Raw genomic sequence first — 17492 nt, forward strand, 5'->3', positions numbered from 1 at the left:
TCTTTTTGTTTAATGTATGTGTGTGTGTGTGTGTGTGTGTGTGTGTGTGTGTGTGTTGAACCCAGGTCTTTGCATATACTAGGCAAGTGGTCTCATATACCTAGGAAAACAATGTATAAAAGCAAAGGATATAAAATAAAACTCCCAAATTTTGTTCAACAGACTAAAGGAGCTCAGAACCATACTTACTGAAAGATATCTCAGCTTTAGAAAATAAAATTAGGATTAGGATTGAGAAAGATCAATCAATTAAACATAAAAGAAGGAAGTATTTGCTTGTGGATTAATAACAATAATAGTGTGTTTTGGTTAAGCCACTAAATGATTTTATTACCACATGTGACAGTAATTTGACTTCAACTTTGAGATAAATCTGATGGTATTTTCTTCTTGGCGTCCTTTTTTTCATGTTAATTGGAAAAAATAGGTTCTTAGTCTATTGGTGATTTTGAGCATGGGCTTTTGAATTAGACTGCCTATGTTTTAACTAAGTCCTGACCCTGATACTTACTAGCTATGTGACTTTAGCCAAAATGCTCACTCTCTCTTCACCTAAGCTTCCTTAGCTGTAAGATACAATAGTAATAGTATAATAATAGCATAATATTGGGTAACAATGACAGTTAATAATAGTTCATCTAACAGAGTTTCCAGGATCCAGTTAGTTCATATCCCTAAACCACTGAGAACTTTATTTCCTACATGGTACTAAATAACAACTCTAGGAGTCAGACTTTTGGAACTGTGGCAGAGGGACCACTACTCAAAAATTGAAAATAATCAAGAAAGCAGTTATGTTTACTAAACATTTTCCTTTTTAGAAATAGGAGTGACCATCCTGTATAATTATATTTTTTAATCAAACTTCCCTTGTCTTACAGAAAACTGAAAATTATTACCTTTGAAGCTTACAATCTCACAACATCTTTTAAGAGTTGTCTTTTAGCATATTATATTTTTTACTTTGCTTGGATCCTGACTTTCGCTGTCCTGGTTTATACTGGCCCTGTTGCTTTCGACAGCATCTAGTTGCCAGGATGACCATACAACAGCAAAGAAAGAGGACAGAGGTGCATAAGGCCACAGAAGCCAGCCAGGTCTTTGAAGTCACAGGTGCCCCATTAAGTGTCTCCTCTTCATTTTCAGATGTCTGGTTTCTGCTGTGGTACCCCTTGGTTTTATTTAGTAATTGCTTGCTACTGTTGAGTCGGGATGGAATAGGCATAAGAGAAAGCTTTGTGTCGATGGGCACAAAGAAAGGAGAAACAGTCCAATTGTCTGGATCACTGATTAAGTCAGTGCTTGGTGACACCAAATTTACCTTGGTGGTAATGGAGTCATTCAGGGAAATGAACCTTGCCCAAAAATCTGTTGTTAATTCCTTGGAATAACCGGTACTGTTTGTGTTTACAACCAAATCTTGATGTGGGGCTGATGATGGAGCCTCTGTTGATGGCAACATACGGTTTATCGTGGTAGTTTGTTGTTTATTATCTAAATTCAGAGCTTTTAGAATCCTTAGTCTATCCCACCTATCAGATGAAGAACGGATGTTTAGATATGTGGGAGGTGATTGCTCAAAAACCAGCAAATCTGGATCCATACCTGAAAGATAAATAAAATACATTAATTCAAAGAGAAAACCTTAAGCACAAATTGAAGAAAACTGTGTTGGGTTTTGCCACGATGAATTATTGAACTAAGCTAAGTTCAACCATTGCAAACTCCTAAAAAGCTTAGCAATATACTAGCTTCATTTGAATTTATCTTAACTTCCAGGACATTTTCTGCTATGGACAGATTCAGCTACACCCAAGAAGGTTTTGCACAATAATAGTGTTAGTAGAAAGCTGCAGAAACAGTAACCCTGTGAGCTATGATAGAACATTTTAAAATAAATTGATAAAATAGGATCATAATTCAAAATCAAGAGTAAAGCCTCAAATCTCATCCCTTTCCAATCCTTGAGGGTCCTGCTTTTAGTATTTCCTCTTTTGTATACTAACTCCTTTTCCTCTGACTTCAGGCATGCTCAAATCCTCTGCTTCTTTAGAAAGGAAGAAAAAAGCTCAATAGCTTTCTGACAGCCTCTGTTAAGAGACTACATGGTGGGTCTGTCTGTCTGTTTCTCTCTCTGAAATCATGCCAACATCCATCTCCTTCTTTGTTTTGCTTCTGTAGTCTTCTTAACATTCCTCACTATTTTGTCAAAATAATGTTTCTAAGGCAATCATTTCTCTTGTTTTTTTTTGGTCCTAGAGATAGAACCCAGGGGCACATTACCACTGAGCTCTATCTTCAGCCCTTTTTATATTTTTGTTTTGAGAACAACTTAATGAGAACCTTCTCACTAAGTTGGCCAGGCTGGCCTTGAGCTTGCAGTCCTCCTGTCTCACCCTCCTGAGTAGCTGGGATTATACGTGTGCACTACCGTGCCTGGCTTTCATTTATCATTTCTTGATTACTTGCATCTCATTGCTTTGGCTGCTCTCTGGTCCTCAGTACTGCTGAGGATCCTCTTGAAATTCTTCTCCCATGACTCGCTAGACTCCAGACCCCTTCACATTTGCCCCAGGCTCCCTGCTTCTCAATTTTACTGTTTTGCTCTCTTCTTGTTCCTAACTGGCTGTATAGTTTCTACATTCTCAGTCCTTGGCCTTAAGTTCTGCTACCCCTTGACTGCTTTCTTATCACCCTCCCTCCCCCCACACACAAGAAAATTGTCCCATCTGCCACCACAACATTGATGACACTGGAATCTATATCACCAATTTTTTCCTCTTTCTTGAGTTCTGGCCTTGTCTCTCCAATGTCTTCCACCTGCACACCTTGTGTCGACTTAACTGAATAAGCCCAAAGCTGACATCATTACATCTGCCTCCTTGTCTCAGTCAGTGGCATTATTATTCTTCCATTCCCCAAACTGGAGTCTGGACTGGAATGATTTCTGACTCCTTCATTTCCTTCATTCAGAAGGTAACTAAGGCTAGACACAGTGTCACATGCCTATGATTGCAAGTTTGAGGCTGGCCTGGGCAACTTAGTGAGACCATATCTCACAATAAAAAAATAAAAATTGCTGGAGATATAGCTTAGTGGCAGAGTGAAAGTGTCCCTGGATTTAATCCCAGGTACAAGAAAGAGAAAGGAAGGGAGAAAGTGTGAAGAGGAAGGAAGGGAGGGAGGGAGGGAGGGAGGAAGGAAGGAAGGAAGGAAGGAAGGAAGGAAATCATTCCTTTCTATGGCAACTATAATTACCTTTCCCAGATCTTATGCCTCTCTAACCAAATTTTCTTTCTCTTCTCTTCTTTTTTTCTTTTTTCCCCCTTCCGGTACTGGGGAGGTATATCACCAGTCCCTTTTATTTTTTATTTTGAGACAGGATCTTGCTAAGTTGCTAAGGCTAGCTTCACACTTGGGACTAGACTTTCTGCCCTGTGCCCTGCATGTAATTTTCCTAGACTAAGGTCATCAGACTTACCATTTTAATTATGCTGTTTCCTCATTAAATGTCTTTATCAATTCCCTATTTCTGAAAAATCCCTTCCAAAACACTACTCTGTCCATAGCCCTTTGGCTAACTGACCCCACCCTCTCTAGATAGCCATATTTTCACTGCAACTTCAAATGTCACCATACAGTAACTACTCCAGTTTTCTTACTTTCCTATGATGTGATACAGAACTCATTTTGCTTCCTCCTGGCCTTTTCCAAGGACTCCCCACCACCACCTGCTGAATAAAATAGCTCTCATTAGTCTGCCCTTCTTGGAGCCTTTGTAATGAGGCAGTATCAAATATTTTTGTACTTAGTTATATCTTTTACACTAATTGGAAGACTTGTCACATCAACAAAATTATAAGGAACTTGAAGGCAAAGATATGGCCACAGTTTTCTACAATGTTGAACCCAGCCTGGAGCATTACGTTTTCAATGAATACAAATACACCCTTTGTATTTTGATGACAAAACATATTCTTCAGAATCCTTGTATGCAGTGTCTATAAACCTCAAAGCTGCCATTTATTATTTTCTTTATTTCTTAGCAGCACCCTTTGCCACTACAGTAGAAATGCCTAATTTGGCTCTTGTTTCGAGTTCTTGGAATACATGAAATACAACGCTTTAGCTTTTGTTCAATTGCATATGACTTGTTATTGTCTGGAATGAATTCATCCCTGTTGAATGTGCCAAACTAAAGGGAATCTCCTTTCAGTTTTCTGCCCTGAATATCCAAACCATTTCCAGGCAGAGTTTACTGGAAAATAATGATTTAGGGATGTAACACAGAGCTATTGCCAGGATATATGCTTCTACTAGAGTATTACCAACATTCTTCAAAAGTTCTGAAATATATCATCATTACCATCTGTTATGTTGTACAAAATGGCACTGGTTCCGGGCTCTAATATGCAGCTCTCCAAGGTTGGGCAGTGGATATGTAGGCAGTTGACATTGTCATGAATAGGATCATAGAAGAAGACAGCCAAATTACAAGAAACTGAAAAGGAAAGAGACAAAGTACATCTGTAGAAGGTCTTGATTTCCATCAGTTTGATGAGCTCCGAATAACTTACATTTCTTTCAGAAATACTAGATTAACACTATATTGCAGAACTATATTCAGACTTTCTTTTTTAATGTACTAGAGATTGAACTCAGGAGAACTTAACACTGAGCCACACCCCCAGCCCTTTTTATTTCTTTTTATTTTTTATTTTGAGAGGTCTTGCTAAGTTGCTTAGGGCCTCACTAAGTTGCTGAGGCTGACTTTTTTCTTTTTTTGGGTTCTGGTCTGAGAGAACTTTATTTACAAAAACAGGTGGTAGAATATTTTTACAAATGTTTTAATTTGTTCTAATTCATTATACATGATAGTAGAGCTGAGGCTGGCTTTGAACTTGTGATCTTCCTGCTTCAGCCTCCGGAATCCCTAGGTTTACAGATGTGTGCCATCATACCTAGTTTATGTTCACACATTTCACAGAACATTATGAATTACTGTAATGGCATTTATGAATATTAAAAATGCCTTTTGAAAGGAAAACATCCCTTAATTTTCTCTAAGTAATCTTTCACACATTCCATTCCAGTTGGATGTCTAGAATCATTATTTTCTAGTCTCAGTATTTTGTATTCATGAAAAATTTAATTGGCTACAAAAATCTCTGGGGACTTATATTGGTTTCTGGGTGCAATGACCTTATAGAATGCTAAGGTGCTGAGGCCCACCAGAGAGAGAAATAGGAAAATAAAGGAAAAAATTCTGTAACCTAAGAAGAGGGAGTAACAGGAAGGGCAAAAGAATAATGATATTACTGGGAGAAAGCAAATGATGGAAAAGCAGCAGGCCAAGTGACCCTGACTACAGGTGTGCACTAGCACTGTGTGCAAAAAAATTGCATCCAAGGAAAAGCCTAATCAGTGTCAATTAGAGTGGCAGGCCGTGGATATGCACACAGATTGTAGTGATGGAGCACATCACTTGCTCATGCTGTCTCCCCCTTTCTAATCAAATTTGTTCCTCAAAAATGTGCTATTTTCTGGAAAACCTGAAGTCAGATTTGTTGGATGCAAATCTTCAATCTATCTATCTTCCCTAAAATGCAACCGATTTTTGCTTTTGCTCCAGTGTAGTCATAACCATGTGAAAAATTCGTTGGCCAAGAGGTATCAAATTATTTAATAAAAGTAGACTAGAGAGGGGCAGTTTATGGTTACCAGACCCCACAGCATGTCTTAGCTGTGGAATCGCGGCTGGTAGAGACTGTATCACTTCTGTGTAAGGTTAACTATAAGGAGCGGCATCTCCACCATTACTTCCGGGACACCCTCAGCTTTCTGCATCCTTATTTTTCCAGAAGAAGAAAGAATAGGACAAAAGTTAATGAATAATACATTGCTAATACATTACAGATTATAAGTATAATCTCTAAGGACTGTGAGGTAAAGTTTTAAGGGAAGGTATTAAAAAATTCAAATTTAAGACATTTAAAATTCTGACAAGAAAGTAGTTTATGCTGTAGAGAACAGTTTTTAAAGATTTTTTTTTTTATACTCCAGGTGTACATTTCAGAGTCCCATTTCTGAGCATGATTGTGGCAGTTGAAATTTCTGGCTTCTAGCTAAAATCTGGGATATGCCTTCCTGCCCTTTCCTGTTCTGAAGGAAGAAAGCCACAATGTGGAAGCTACAGAGGCTCTAAGATTGTGGAATTGTCCTGGATCTACAATAGCCCTGATAATACAGGGGCCACAGGCCTTGGGAATTCATGCCTTGGGAAATTCCAGAAAATGTACAGCCCCTCCCGTCCCCCACTTCCCCTCAGTGGTGGCTTATGAGAATTAGAAGCATCTGGAAGGTAGAAATTTGGATCAACTGTCATTTTTCAAAAGAATTCCCCTTTATTAAATTAATTGCTTTCTTTGTGCCTTATTAACATTTTTCCTTTTTCTTTTGTGCTTCAGGGGATTGACCCAGGGGTATTCTACCACGGAGCAACATCTTTGTTTGAATTTTTAGTTTTGAGACAGGATCTCATTAAATTGCCCAAGCTGGACTTGAACTTTTGATCCAGCTGTCTCAGCTTCCCAGGTTATTGGGCTTATAGGCATGTGCTGCCAAGCTGGCTGTGCCTGATCAGCTTTTGAGGACTTGGCCTGTGACATTTGCTCACATTGCTGTTCCTTGATGATCTGATAATACTCTCCAATTAGCTCCAAGTCTCATTTCAGACATCTTACAGGCATAATTGGGTCAGTGGGATTGGTGAGGGTACCGAATCATGGTTAAAAAAAAAAAAAGTGTGAAATGAAAGGTATGCAGTTCAGCGGTAGTGTGTGTCTAGTTTGCAAGAAGCCCTACGCTACATCCCCAGTACTGAAAAAGAAAAAAAAAAGAGTGAAACAATGAAGGGAATTATTTTAGTACTGTTTTGCTTTTGTTGTTTCTTTCCAAGTAGGTTTAAAATCATGGGGGAAATGAAAAATAAATGAAAGAAATATTTAGGCAATTGCAACTTAAAATTCTGCAACAATGAAATGCTTTCCTGATTGAAAGCCTGAATCATATCATAGCCATGATGTTTACACCCATATTCCATTTCACAGAGAAAAAATCCATTAGAAAATTTGGAAAGTATGATTGTTATTATTTGATATTTAACAAAATATTTCAAAACATGATCTAAATTCTGTATTCAATACATCCTACATTTGTCAATCCAAGCAAGCCCATTTCAGAAATCTGCTATGGTACTACTATCATCAAAAGGCATTTTGAAAAGGAAATTAATGTGAACATTTTTTAAATCATATATGTTACATTTTGGGCTATAAAAATACTAATCCTGGTGGAAATATTTTCACTTAGCACTTTTTTGAAGAAAAGAGGGTTTTGTTTCTTTTATATTCTATAGCATTCTGGGACCTTACTAGATTTGTAAATTGAGCCTGCTCTGGCTCATCCTGCAAAGCCAGTCTGGTAGCTCTCTTTCTTTCTGCTAGCTTGCTCTCAGGTTCTCTGTCTCCCCCATCTCTCATCCGGCAGAATCTTCTCTGGTCCTTTTTACCTCTTCACTGGCCTTTTGCCTAAGACTCCTGACTTAGGTCTTCATTCTTGGGCATTCCCTCCTATTTTGCTCAAGTGTTTTATTAATACTCACCATCTTTCCTAAGACAGCAGCTCCTACTGCACTTCTGGCCAGTGCTCTCAGAATAATATTTCAAGAACTGGGCTCCCAGCTTCTGAGACTCTTCCAAATCAATTTGAAGACCTGGGAAGCGGCGGATCCAGCAGTCTCTGTAAAAAACAGTGGGTGAGCAGAGAGAGTCTGATGTCCATCCCATGCTCAGGAGCAGTATCACCTTGGCTGCCACCACTGCCACATGCATTTCTTTGCTGTGAAGAGAGACTCGGAGAAAGTCTGATTTCCGGACAGAGTTTAAAACTGACCATTAGGGTTTAAGCTCTAAATCTTCTGGGTTCTGAGTAAGGGTAAGCATCCTTGGGACCTTTCTGGAGAGTCATTTTGTAGAAAAAGGAGACTGTCCTTTGCACATTGGTTTTTCTTTTGTTTCTTCCCACCTGAGCCCCAGGTGAACTTGGGATTTATGGGAGTTCTTTCCAAACTCTTTTCAGGCTATTCCAATCTTCTGTCCCTTTGCCACTTGAAGACGTAGGTTCTCTCCTCTGCTTTTCTTCATTCTCTGAAAGCAAAGAGCCACAGACACCTTTTACTAAGTAAATATAAAGACAAGTGGAAATCCTAGTCAGGTCTTTCTGAGGAAAACAATAATTCAGTAGCTCAAAATCAGATAAAGGAAAGATCTGTTTCACGGGAAATAAGACATTATTTTGTGAGGTCTTCTTTATGGCTTTTAAGGAACTTGTGACCTTGGATTTTTTTTTTAATCAGCTATTTATTTCTTTGAATTTAAATCTGGTGTCCACTAGAAAAACAGTTTGTACATTGTCTAAGTTGTTTTGTTTGTTTTTTACATAAAAATCCTTGAAAGTAAATAAAATAATAAAATAAAATTTTTATTTTGGAATAATTGTAAGACCATTGAACATAGATCCTGGACCCTCTTTGAGCTCAGTGATTTTTTTGTAAAGTGCAGTCATAAGGGGTTGGGGTTGTTGTTCAGCAGTAGAGCGCTCGCCTCACCTGTGCAAGACCCTGGGTTCGATCCTCAGCGCCACAAAAAAATAAATAAGTGAAATAAAGGTAAAAAAAAAAATGCTCTCCACTTTAAAAAAAAAAAAAGGACAGTCAATAAGATTTCTTCTAAAGATTCAGCCATTAGAAAGTGTTCATAATGTACATGGAATACAACACCCTTTGAAATGTATAGTGTCCAACCAAGAATAATTGTAATTTATGGTAAAAATTGTGAAGAGGTTTAAGAAGAGAATCACTGTTCTCTTTTTTGTTTTCTGATGTTCACATTTGCAAATTATAAAATGGGTGACAGCTTTATGAAGTACATACAGAAAGGCATAGCATCTCTGAAACAAAGTAGTTGCTGTAGAATACACATTTCAATGGTTTTAAATGTCTAAATAGTAACAGAAATACTTCCAGTGTCCAAACATTTGAGACTGCAGTGAACAATGGCTTCCTGGGTATATGATAGTTGTGGGCTCTTTATCTCAATCATGATAACTAATCATGTCCAAGCTAATAAATTAGTTGAAATCAAGAAATTGCTGCTTTCTTCTTTCCATTTTTATATAAAGCAGTGCTTCTGGCATGAAGTACTGCTACTTTAAAAAGGAAAAGGTGAAACTAAACTTCCTGATCTTTGATCTGTGTTTCTTTCAGACCTTTTTGCACAATAACTTATTTACCTTATTAACCTACTTGACCCCAAAATGTTAACATTATTCAAATTTTCATCTCTCCACATGTTTTCTAATTATAGATAGCCTACTTATATCTTTAACTTTTTAGAAACATATATTAATGGGTGAAAATTAAGAAGAAAACATATAAGACTGAACAACTTTAAAAACCATTTGGCTTGATTTGGAGGAAAAATGATATCACACATTAACTCCTAACTTTGCATAAGCCACATGAAATACACTAAAAATAACTATCTTATTCTAATAACTTCTTACAGAAAGAAAGTTTCAGCTGCTTACCTGCTAACAAATTGTTCCACCTGTTCTGAGGGGAGAGGGAAGATAGATTTTCTAATGGCAAAGCAAGGGACAAATGAGTAACAAAAAAAAATCACTCTCTGTTTTTTATGAAATTCCATAGTTATTTCTATTAAGAACTGCCTCAGGACATAACTGGAAACTCTGCTTTCTAACTTTGTGACCTCCATATCTTTTAGTTACATTAAATGCAGTCTTTTGTGTTTGATATATAATTCCTTAAAGTTCTCTTGTTCCCTGCAGGGCTAATGGAACAATCCACAATTGTTAAAGCTGGAAAATGACATTTGAACGAAGATCAAAGTTTCATATTAAAGGATTTACAAGTTCCAATGCCAAAACAAGATTTTTATTTTTAAAAACACATTGTGTGTGTGTGTGTGTGTGTGTGTGTGTGTGTGTATGTTTTTGCATAAATATTAAGTCTGGGAGTGAGTAACTTCTTCAGGCTAAGTATTCTGAAAAGGAAAGATAGAAACTGGACTGCAGAGACTAGGATGGGGGGACAGTCCACAATACTCTCAAAACTTGTTTATGTGGGACAAAATCGCAGAAACTAGGGAGCAACTGCAACTTTGAATCAAATTGGTATATAGCTTTTATTACAAATCTTATCAATTGTCCAGAACAATTTCACTATTACAGTGCGGTGATACATTATAATTATTTCCAGTAGGATGCTCTTGAGAGGGGCTGGGAAATTAGATTCATATCTCAAAAAGCACTTAATTTCTGCCAACAGAATGATTCAGTTGCTCTGGTATGGGGACCAGGATTTTTGTTTTTAGAAGTGCCCCAGTTGATTTCCTATGATGTTTAGAAAACACTGATCTAGATGACTGAAATAAATGGAAGTTTTTAGAAGGATGCTCACTTTGAATTAAGTAGAGTCATTTTAAGAACATGTACTTCCTTCATCTTATCTAAATCACCCCATGTTTCCATGAAAGAAGGACATTTCCATTTTGCCTGTTTAAAAAAGAAAGAAAGAAAGAAAATTATTCTAGGAACACTGGAGGGACAAAAAAAAAAAAAACACTAAAAACAAAAACACCAACAAAAAACAGAGATGAGTGGGGTACAGTGACACAGGTCTGTAATCCTAGCAGCTCAGAGGCTGAGGTAGGAGGATTACATGTTTGAAGCCAGCCTCAGAAACTTAGCCAGACCCTGTCTCAAAATAAAAATAAAAAGGACTGGAGATGTGGCTCAGTGGTTAAAGCACCCTTGAATTCAATCCCTGATTGATTTTTTAGTAGTGAAGTAAAAAGCATGTATTTACTATATTCAAAAGACATTTGAAAAACAGTAAATATTTCACCCTTAAAGTTGTGAATTATGTTATTTATTTAACATTTTTATTTCATTAAATTGTATTTAAGGGGTTGGGGATATAGTTCAGTTGTTTGAGTGCTGGCCTAGCATGTACAAGGCCCTGGGTTCAATCCCCAGCATCACCAAAAAAAAAAAAAAAAAAAAAAAAAAAAAGGTATTTAAAGATGAATCCTGAGAAATAGAAATATGTCATTAATTTTTCTTTAATTGTTTTGGCTTTTACTAAATTGATGCATAGTCACTTTAAGAATTCAAGCCATATAGAAACATGTGAAAAGAAATAAAAACCTTTAAATATCTTGTTATCTTAACATCTTGATAAACATCTTTCTGGACATATCTATTAAAATCATATATGTATATAAATACATAATATACATATATGTGTAGTTTTACATAAAATAATTTTTTATAAATTAAATTGCAGATTTTTTTAATGGTACTGGGAATTGAGCCCAGAGACTCTCATACTAGGCTAGTGTTCTACCACTGAGCCACATTCTTATCACCTTTATTTTTTAAATTTGAGATAGTTTCTCACTAAGTTGCCTAGCTAGCCTCAAACTTGAGAACCTACTACCTTAGCCTCCTGAGTCACTGGGATTAAAGGTGTGTGCCACCATGCCTGGCCTACAGAACATATTTTTAAAAAACCTAATGTAGTAGGCTGGGGCTGGGGCTCAGTGGTAGCACACTTGCCTGGCATGTGTGAGGCACTGGGTTCGATTCTTAGCACCACATACAAATAAATAAAATAAAGGTCTATCAACTACTAATTTTTTTAAAAAAAATCCATTGTAAAATTATGTTTTTTAGTGCCTTTAAAGAATGATCTACATTGAAGTTATAATGGTTATATGACGTTTCTTTTCGTTCTTTCCTTTTGTTTTTTCTTGTGCTGGATATTGAACCCAAGGATGTTCTAATTCTGTGCTATATCCCCAGATGTTTTAATTTTTATTTTCAGACAGGGTCTCACTAAGTTGCCCAAGCTGACCTCAAACTTGGAGTCCTCCAGCCCTGGCCTCACAAGCAACTGGGATTACAATCATGTGCTACCACTTTACCTTTTTTGTTATTTTTGTTTTGTTTTTTATTTTATTTTTGTAGTGCTGGGAATCAAACCCAGAATCTTCAACACGCTAGGCAAGCACTCTACCACTGAGCCATATCCCAGCCCCTCATTCTTTATCCACACCAAAAGTTACTCTGCACCACAGCTTTCTCAGCTGTAAAATATCCTCCAAATGGTATTGTAATCCACAAAGATCACTTAACAACAGTGCCTGGCACATAATAAACACTCAGTAAATCTTAGCAACTATTATTATTATACATTGTGTTGGTTTCCAATTTTCTATTACTAAAAGCAATACTATGACTAAATTAAAAGGCATATTCTCTACAAATTCTTAAATAAACTGCCTGTGTTTGATCATTACTTTGGTCTTTTATAAAACACAGTGATGAAAAGTATTTGAAATGAATTATAGTTTCAACAAAGGCCAGTCTTTATTGTTCAATGATCAGTCAATAACTGACCTATATAATTACACCTCTAGTTATATAAAAATATTTTATAAAGTTTAGAAATAATATTTTAGGTCTTTTTTAAATAAAGGTTTCACAATTCTAGATTAGCAGAAAACTTATTATGTGGTTTGTTGAAATGATTGATCTTTTAAGATGCTTCCAGTCCTAAATGATGTTATTGTCATGTTGGGGACCAAAAGGCTTGCAGGATCAGTGTCCAGTGTTGTCAGACTAACACCCCAGATTCCCTGTCCAACCTGATCTAGCCCTGATAATATTACTGTGCTTGAATGCGCATCATTCATTGAGTGTGATTTTTCAGTCTGCTTAAAAAGGCAAGAAAATACCAGTCTGAGGCATATCTATGACAGCTGGGAAACAAAAGCATCTATTCGTGAAAGATTCTAAAGAGTCAGAGGAGAGTCTAAGAGCTCATTCTTGGGGCTGACTCACTGCATCCTGCATTGTCTTTGAATGAGGCACAAATCAATCCCAAGTCCAAGTCCCTTTGATACAGGGTCTCCCAGCCAAAGACCCCCACCTAATGCTGAATAGTGGATGTTGCACTTTACCTTCCCAAAGACTCTGCTAAATCCTTGGACACTTACCTGGCGCTCACCGCAAAACCCCACCATACCCGAGGATGTCTCACTGCTATCTCACTGAGAATGGAAGTGTGAGGCCAGTGTGACAATGGAGTTTTATCAGTAATGATTTCCAGGCCAGGTGAAACAAGGGGAAGGAAGTGTTCAATAGACCTGAGAAAGAAACCTAACAAAACAAGTCCTAGATCCACATTTGGTTCTTCTGTTTTTACCAAGGAAGCCAGAATCTACTAGACTTTTTCCAGTCCCTTATTCCTGGTGTACAGAAAATAAATGATGATAACACCTTGCCATGAAGCAGCTAAATTACACATTCAGAAGCACAAAGGTAGTGTGTTGAAAGAATTTCATGTTTTACCAGGATGACTTTTTTTTCTCTCTGGTTTTTAACCCTTCTTCCCCTTCCCCACATAAAATGCTTATTGGCATAGTAGGATGCATCTTCAGTTTGAAGTAGGGGAATTTCATCTATGAAGAAGATGTTATTTAACAACTTGTTACTCAAAAAGAAAGCTGAAGTTTATAGTTTGATAAATAAATGTGGGCTGGGGATGTAGCTCAGCAGTAAAATGAATGCTGCCTGAGGACCAGGGTTTGAACCCCAGCACTCCCCCCCACACACACACATACAGAATTAATTTTTAAAAACTACTGCTGGGTGCAGTGGCACACACCTGTAATCCCAGAGATTCAGGAGACTGAGGTAAGAGGATCTAAAGTTGAGACCAGTCTCAGCAACTTAGCCAGACCCTGACTCAAAATTAAAAAGTAGCTGGACGTGGTGGCACATGCCTATAATCTCAGCAGCTCCGGAGGCTGAGGCAGGAGGATTGCGAGTTCAAAGCCAGCCTCAGCAAAAGCAAGGCACTAAGAAACTCAGTGAGACCCTGTCTTAAATAAAATACAAAACAGGGCTGGGGATGTGGCTCAGTGGTCGAGTGCCCTGGAGTTTAATCCCTGGTGGGTGGAAGGAAGGAAGGAAGGAAGGAAGGAAGGAAGGAAGGAAGGAAAAAAGGGTTGGGGATGTAGCTCAGAGGTAGAGCACCCCTGGCTTCAAGCCCCACTACCCTGAAAAAAAAATCCAAATACATATTCTAAGTTGAGGACATTTGGTTCTGAAATCTTGGTCTGGGGAGGTTTTGAAGACTTTTTTTTCATAAGATAAATATGTGAACACAAATTTCTCTCTTATAATCTTTACCCCTCCTTCTGTATTTTGTCTAAAGACCAAAAAAAAAAAATACAACAAATTTAAATATAACTGGATTTTATTTTCAATTCTAGAACAAGGCAACACCCTGATCAATAAAATACAATGAGTGTTCTGTATTAGCCAAGCAAAGGAGGTTTGTTTCATGGTCAGAAAAGGACCAAGAAAAGCAGAATCAGAGAACACAAAATAGATAGGTAATTCAGCTACTTTTCTTGAAAGGTGAAAGCAGGGGTACTTCATCATTATGTCAGCTATAGTTGGCCTCTTTGGAGATTGGTCTCTTCTCTCTCCTGAGATGGACAACTCTACTGAGATCAGCTAAGGAACTTAGTTTGGACTTGGTGAGGTGGAACTTCAGCATGAGTTTGTGCATTTTGGTTTGAATTAGTGCAGGAGCTCAATCCAAACCAAAGGTCTCCTGTAAATTTTATTTAACATATGGTCAAAGAACAGTACAACAATATAAAGATCTTAATAGGCTTGATTTTCAGTTCTAGAATGGAGCAACATTTCATACCATAGATTAGAATAAGTGTTCCCATGGTAGGAGCAAAGGAAGCTGGTTTTATAGACAGAGGGCCTGAAGAAAGCAGAAGTAAAAACCGAAGCAGATCGGTCACTTCAAAGTTACTGTGTAAAGCAGGGACAGGAAGGCAGAATACCAGAAAAAAATTGCTGACTAGTTAACATCAGGCTATTTCAGGTTACCTATTTTGTGTAAGAATTCTGTCAACTGGAACTGGCTTGTTTGGAAATTTGGATGTTATCACTCTAATCCTGATTTCTTGGAAGGTCAGAAAAACAGCTTAGTTTCAACTTGTTGACACAGAATTTCACTCTGATTCCATTTTGATTTTTTTTGCCTGGTCTGTTGGGGCCTAGTGCAGAAGCTCAATCCAAAATAATGGTCTCTTCTCGTTTGTAGATAATAACACCCCAATCTAACAATAGTTTTCTCTACCCACTTCTAGGATTCATTCATGTCTCGTAAGCAACACAAGAAGGTCCTTATTATTTGGAGTAAGCCTTCTTACTCCCATTTTCTGGAAGATGGGGAATAATTGGTCTTCCCTAACCGTCTTCAGTCGATGAGGTATGGGTATGTAGGGGAAGTGGGTGGCAAGAAAAAGTCATCCCTGTAGGCAGATGTGAGCATAAGCGGTCAGACCTCTGCCCAAAGGTAACATTCCGTATTGGCTAGCCAAAGCAACCTGAAGCAGGAACCTGTTACCAAGATTTTAGAAGAAAAAAGGCACGCGACCTAACTTTATTTAGCTAAGTTGCACTTCCATCTTTCTTTTAATAACATAGAGAAGACAAGGGGCCCCAAGGGCAAATGCACTGCCCCCTACTCCCCACCCTGTTGGACCCGTGCACTGGGCACCTCAGGAGCGGAACCCTGCAGAACCTGGGGCCAATCTTCCTGGGCCTTCTGCAAGATGGCTTCTACAGGACAAACATAGACCTAGGTACCAAGGTCCAGTGACGACTTAAGTGCCTCTCAGCCCATGATGCCGATTGGGCCAAATGGGCGATGACCCCGATTTGATGTCGTTTTCATTCTCTGGATCCGAGATTCTCTCCATCCCCTTCCTTCCACGTTCCTTTCCTTTTCTTTCGCTCTTGTAAAGCAGCACGGAACAGAAACACAGTCTGCCTTACTACGTGCTCCCTGCCCCACCCGCACCCCGCTAGCATCTCCGCAGCCCCCGGCAGGCGGCAGAGCCAGTGCGCCCAGGCGGGCGGGGAAGCTGCGGGGACGCGCGCCCTCCTGCCTCTGCCGCCTGCGCGTCGGCAGCCCCGGCGTCCGAGGCCTGCAGCTCGCCCGCTCTGCCCGAAAGCCGGATCCAGCCGGCAGTTCTCGCCGGCTGCAGGGGTCCCGCGGCGGAAGTGAGAAGGGCGGCGTGGGAGGAGGCTGCAGGCTGGGGGTTGGGATTCCCTTCCCGCTTGACGCCGCCCGGGAGAACCCGAGCTAGGACGCCCGGTGCGGGGCAGCCGGGCCTTTTTTGGTGCTGAGAGAGAACAGGAGGGCAGGGCCGTCGCTTTGAGGGAGCGAGGCTGAGTCGCGGCCCCGGCGGACACCAAGAGGAGGGACTGTCCGAGAGGCCGGCCGAGCGCGGGAGCGGGCGGCCCTTTGCCTCCTGCTCCTGCCGGGCCGCCATCCCTCGGCGCGCCCTACCCGGAACCAGGCGAGCGCGTGGGGGCGGGGAGACGAGCGCGCAGAGCTGGCGGGGAGCCCCCAGACCCCCGGGGCCCCAGCCATGTCGGCGGAGGAGATGGTGCAGATCCGCCTGGAGGACCGCTGCTACCCGGTGAGCAAGAGGAAGCTCATCGAGCAGAGCGATTACTTCCGCGCCCTCTACCGCTCCGGCATGCGGGAGGCCCTGAGCCAGGAAGCTGGCGGCCCGGAGGTGCAGCAGCTGCGCGGCCTCAGCGCGCCGGGCCTGCGGCTGGTGCTGGACTTCATCAATGCCGGCGGGGCCCGCGAAGGCTGGCTCCTGGGCCCGCGGGGGGAGAAGGGCGGAGGGCTGGAGGAGGAAGAGGACATGGACGAGGTGAGCCTGCTGTCTGAGCTGGTGGAAGCAGCCTCCTTCCTGCAGGTCACGTCCCTACTGCAGCTGCTGCTGTCCCAAGTGCGGCTCAACAACTGCCTGGAAATGTACCGCCTGGCGCAGGTGTACGGGCTTCCAGACCTGCAGGAGGCCTGCCTGCGCTTCATGGTCGTCCACTTCCACGAGGTGCTGTGCAAGCCCCAGTTCCACCTCCTGGTGTCTCCTCCCCAAGCTCCGGGGGACATCAGCCTGAAGCAGAGGCTGAGGGAGGCCCGGATGACTGGGACTCCTGTCCTTGTGGCCCTGGGGGACTTCCTGGGAGGACCCCTGGCCCCTCATCCCTACCAGGGAGAGCCCCCGTCCATGCTCAGGTATGAGGAGATGACTGAGCGTTGGTTCCCGCTGGCCAATAACCTTCCTCCCGATCTGGTGAATGTCAGGGGCTATGGGTCAGCCATCCTGGACAACTACCTCTTCATAGTGGGCGGGTACAGAATCACTAGCCAGGAGATCTCCGCTGCACATTCCTACAACCCCAGCACCAACGAGTGGCTCCAGGTGGCCTCCATGAACCAGAAGAGGTAAGAG

General features: G+C 40.5%; 2 protein-coding genes across 3 annotated transcripts in view; one reads left to right on the forward strand and one right to left on the reverse strand.

The window, feature by feature from the left end:
• Positions 1 to 928: 928 nt before the first annotated feature.
• On the reverse strand, positions 929 to 7892 carry MANSC4 (MANSC domain containing 4; the record flags this gene model as incomplete). Its single annotated transcript, XM_081309579.1, has 3 exons — positions 929 to 1605; positions 4367 to 4501; positions 7664 to 7892. 3 exons carry the CDS (start codon positions 7890 to 7892, stop codon positions 929 to 931), a joined length of 1041 nt encoding a protein of 346 aa, XP_081165705.1.
• An 8203-nt stretch (positions 7893 to 16095) lies between these two features.
• KLHL42 (kelch like family member 42) overlaps positions 16096 to 17492 on the forward strand; it is a 31907-nt gene continuing 30510 nt past the window's right edge. Inside the window, exon 1 of one of the 2 annotated variants that reach the window (XM_081310590.1) lies at positions 16096 to 17485. In XM_081310590.1, the coding sequence (XP_081166716.1) occupies positions 16614 to 17485 (872 nt within the window). In that variant the 5' untranslated portion in view covers positions 16096 to 16613. The remainder of the gene's footprint in view (positions 17486 to 17492) is intronic. The other variant, XM_081310592.1, reaches the window with a different exon arrangement.

Source organism: Spermophilus citellus, assembly GCF_964194105.1.
Source record: "Spermophilus citellus genome assembly, chromosome: 10".
NCBI classification, from domain to species: domain Eukaryota; kingdom Metazoa; phylum Chordata; class Mammalia; order Rodentia; family Sciuridae; genus Spermophilus; species Spermophilus citellus.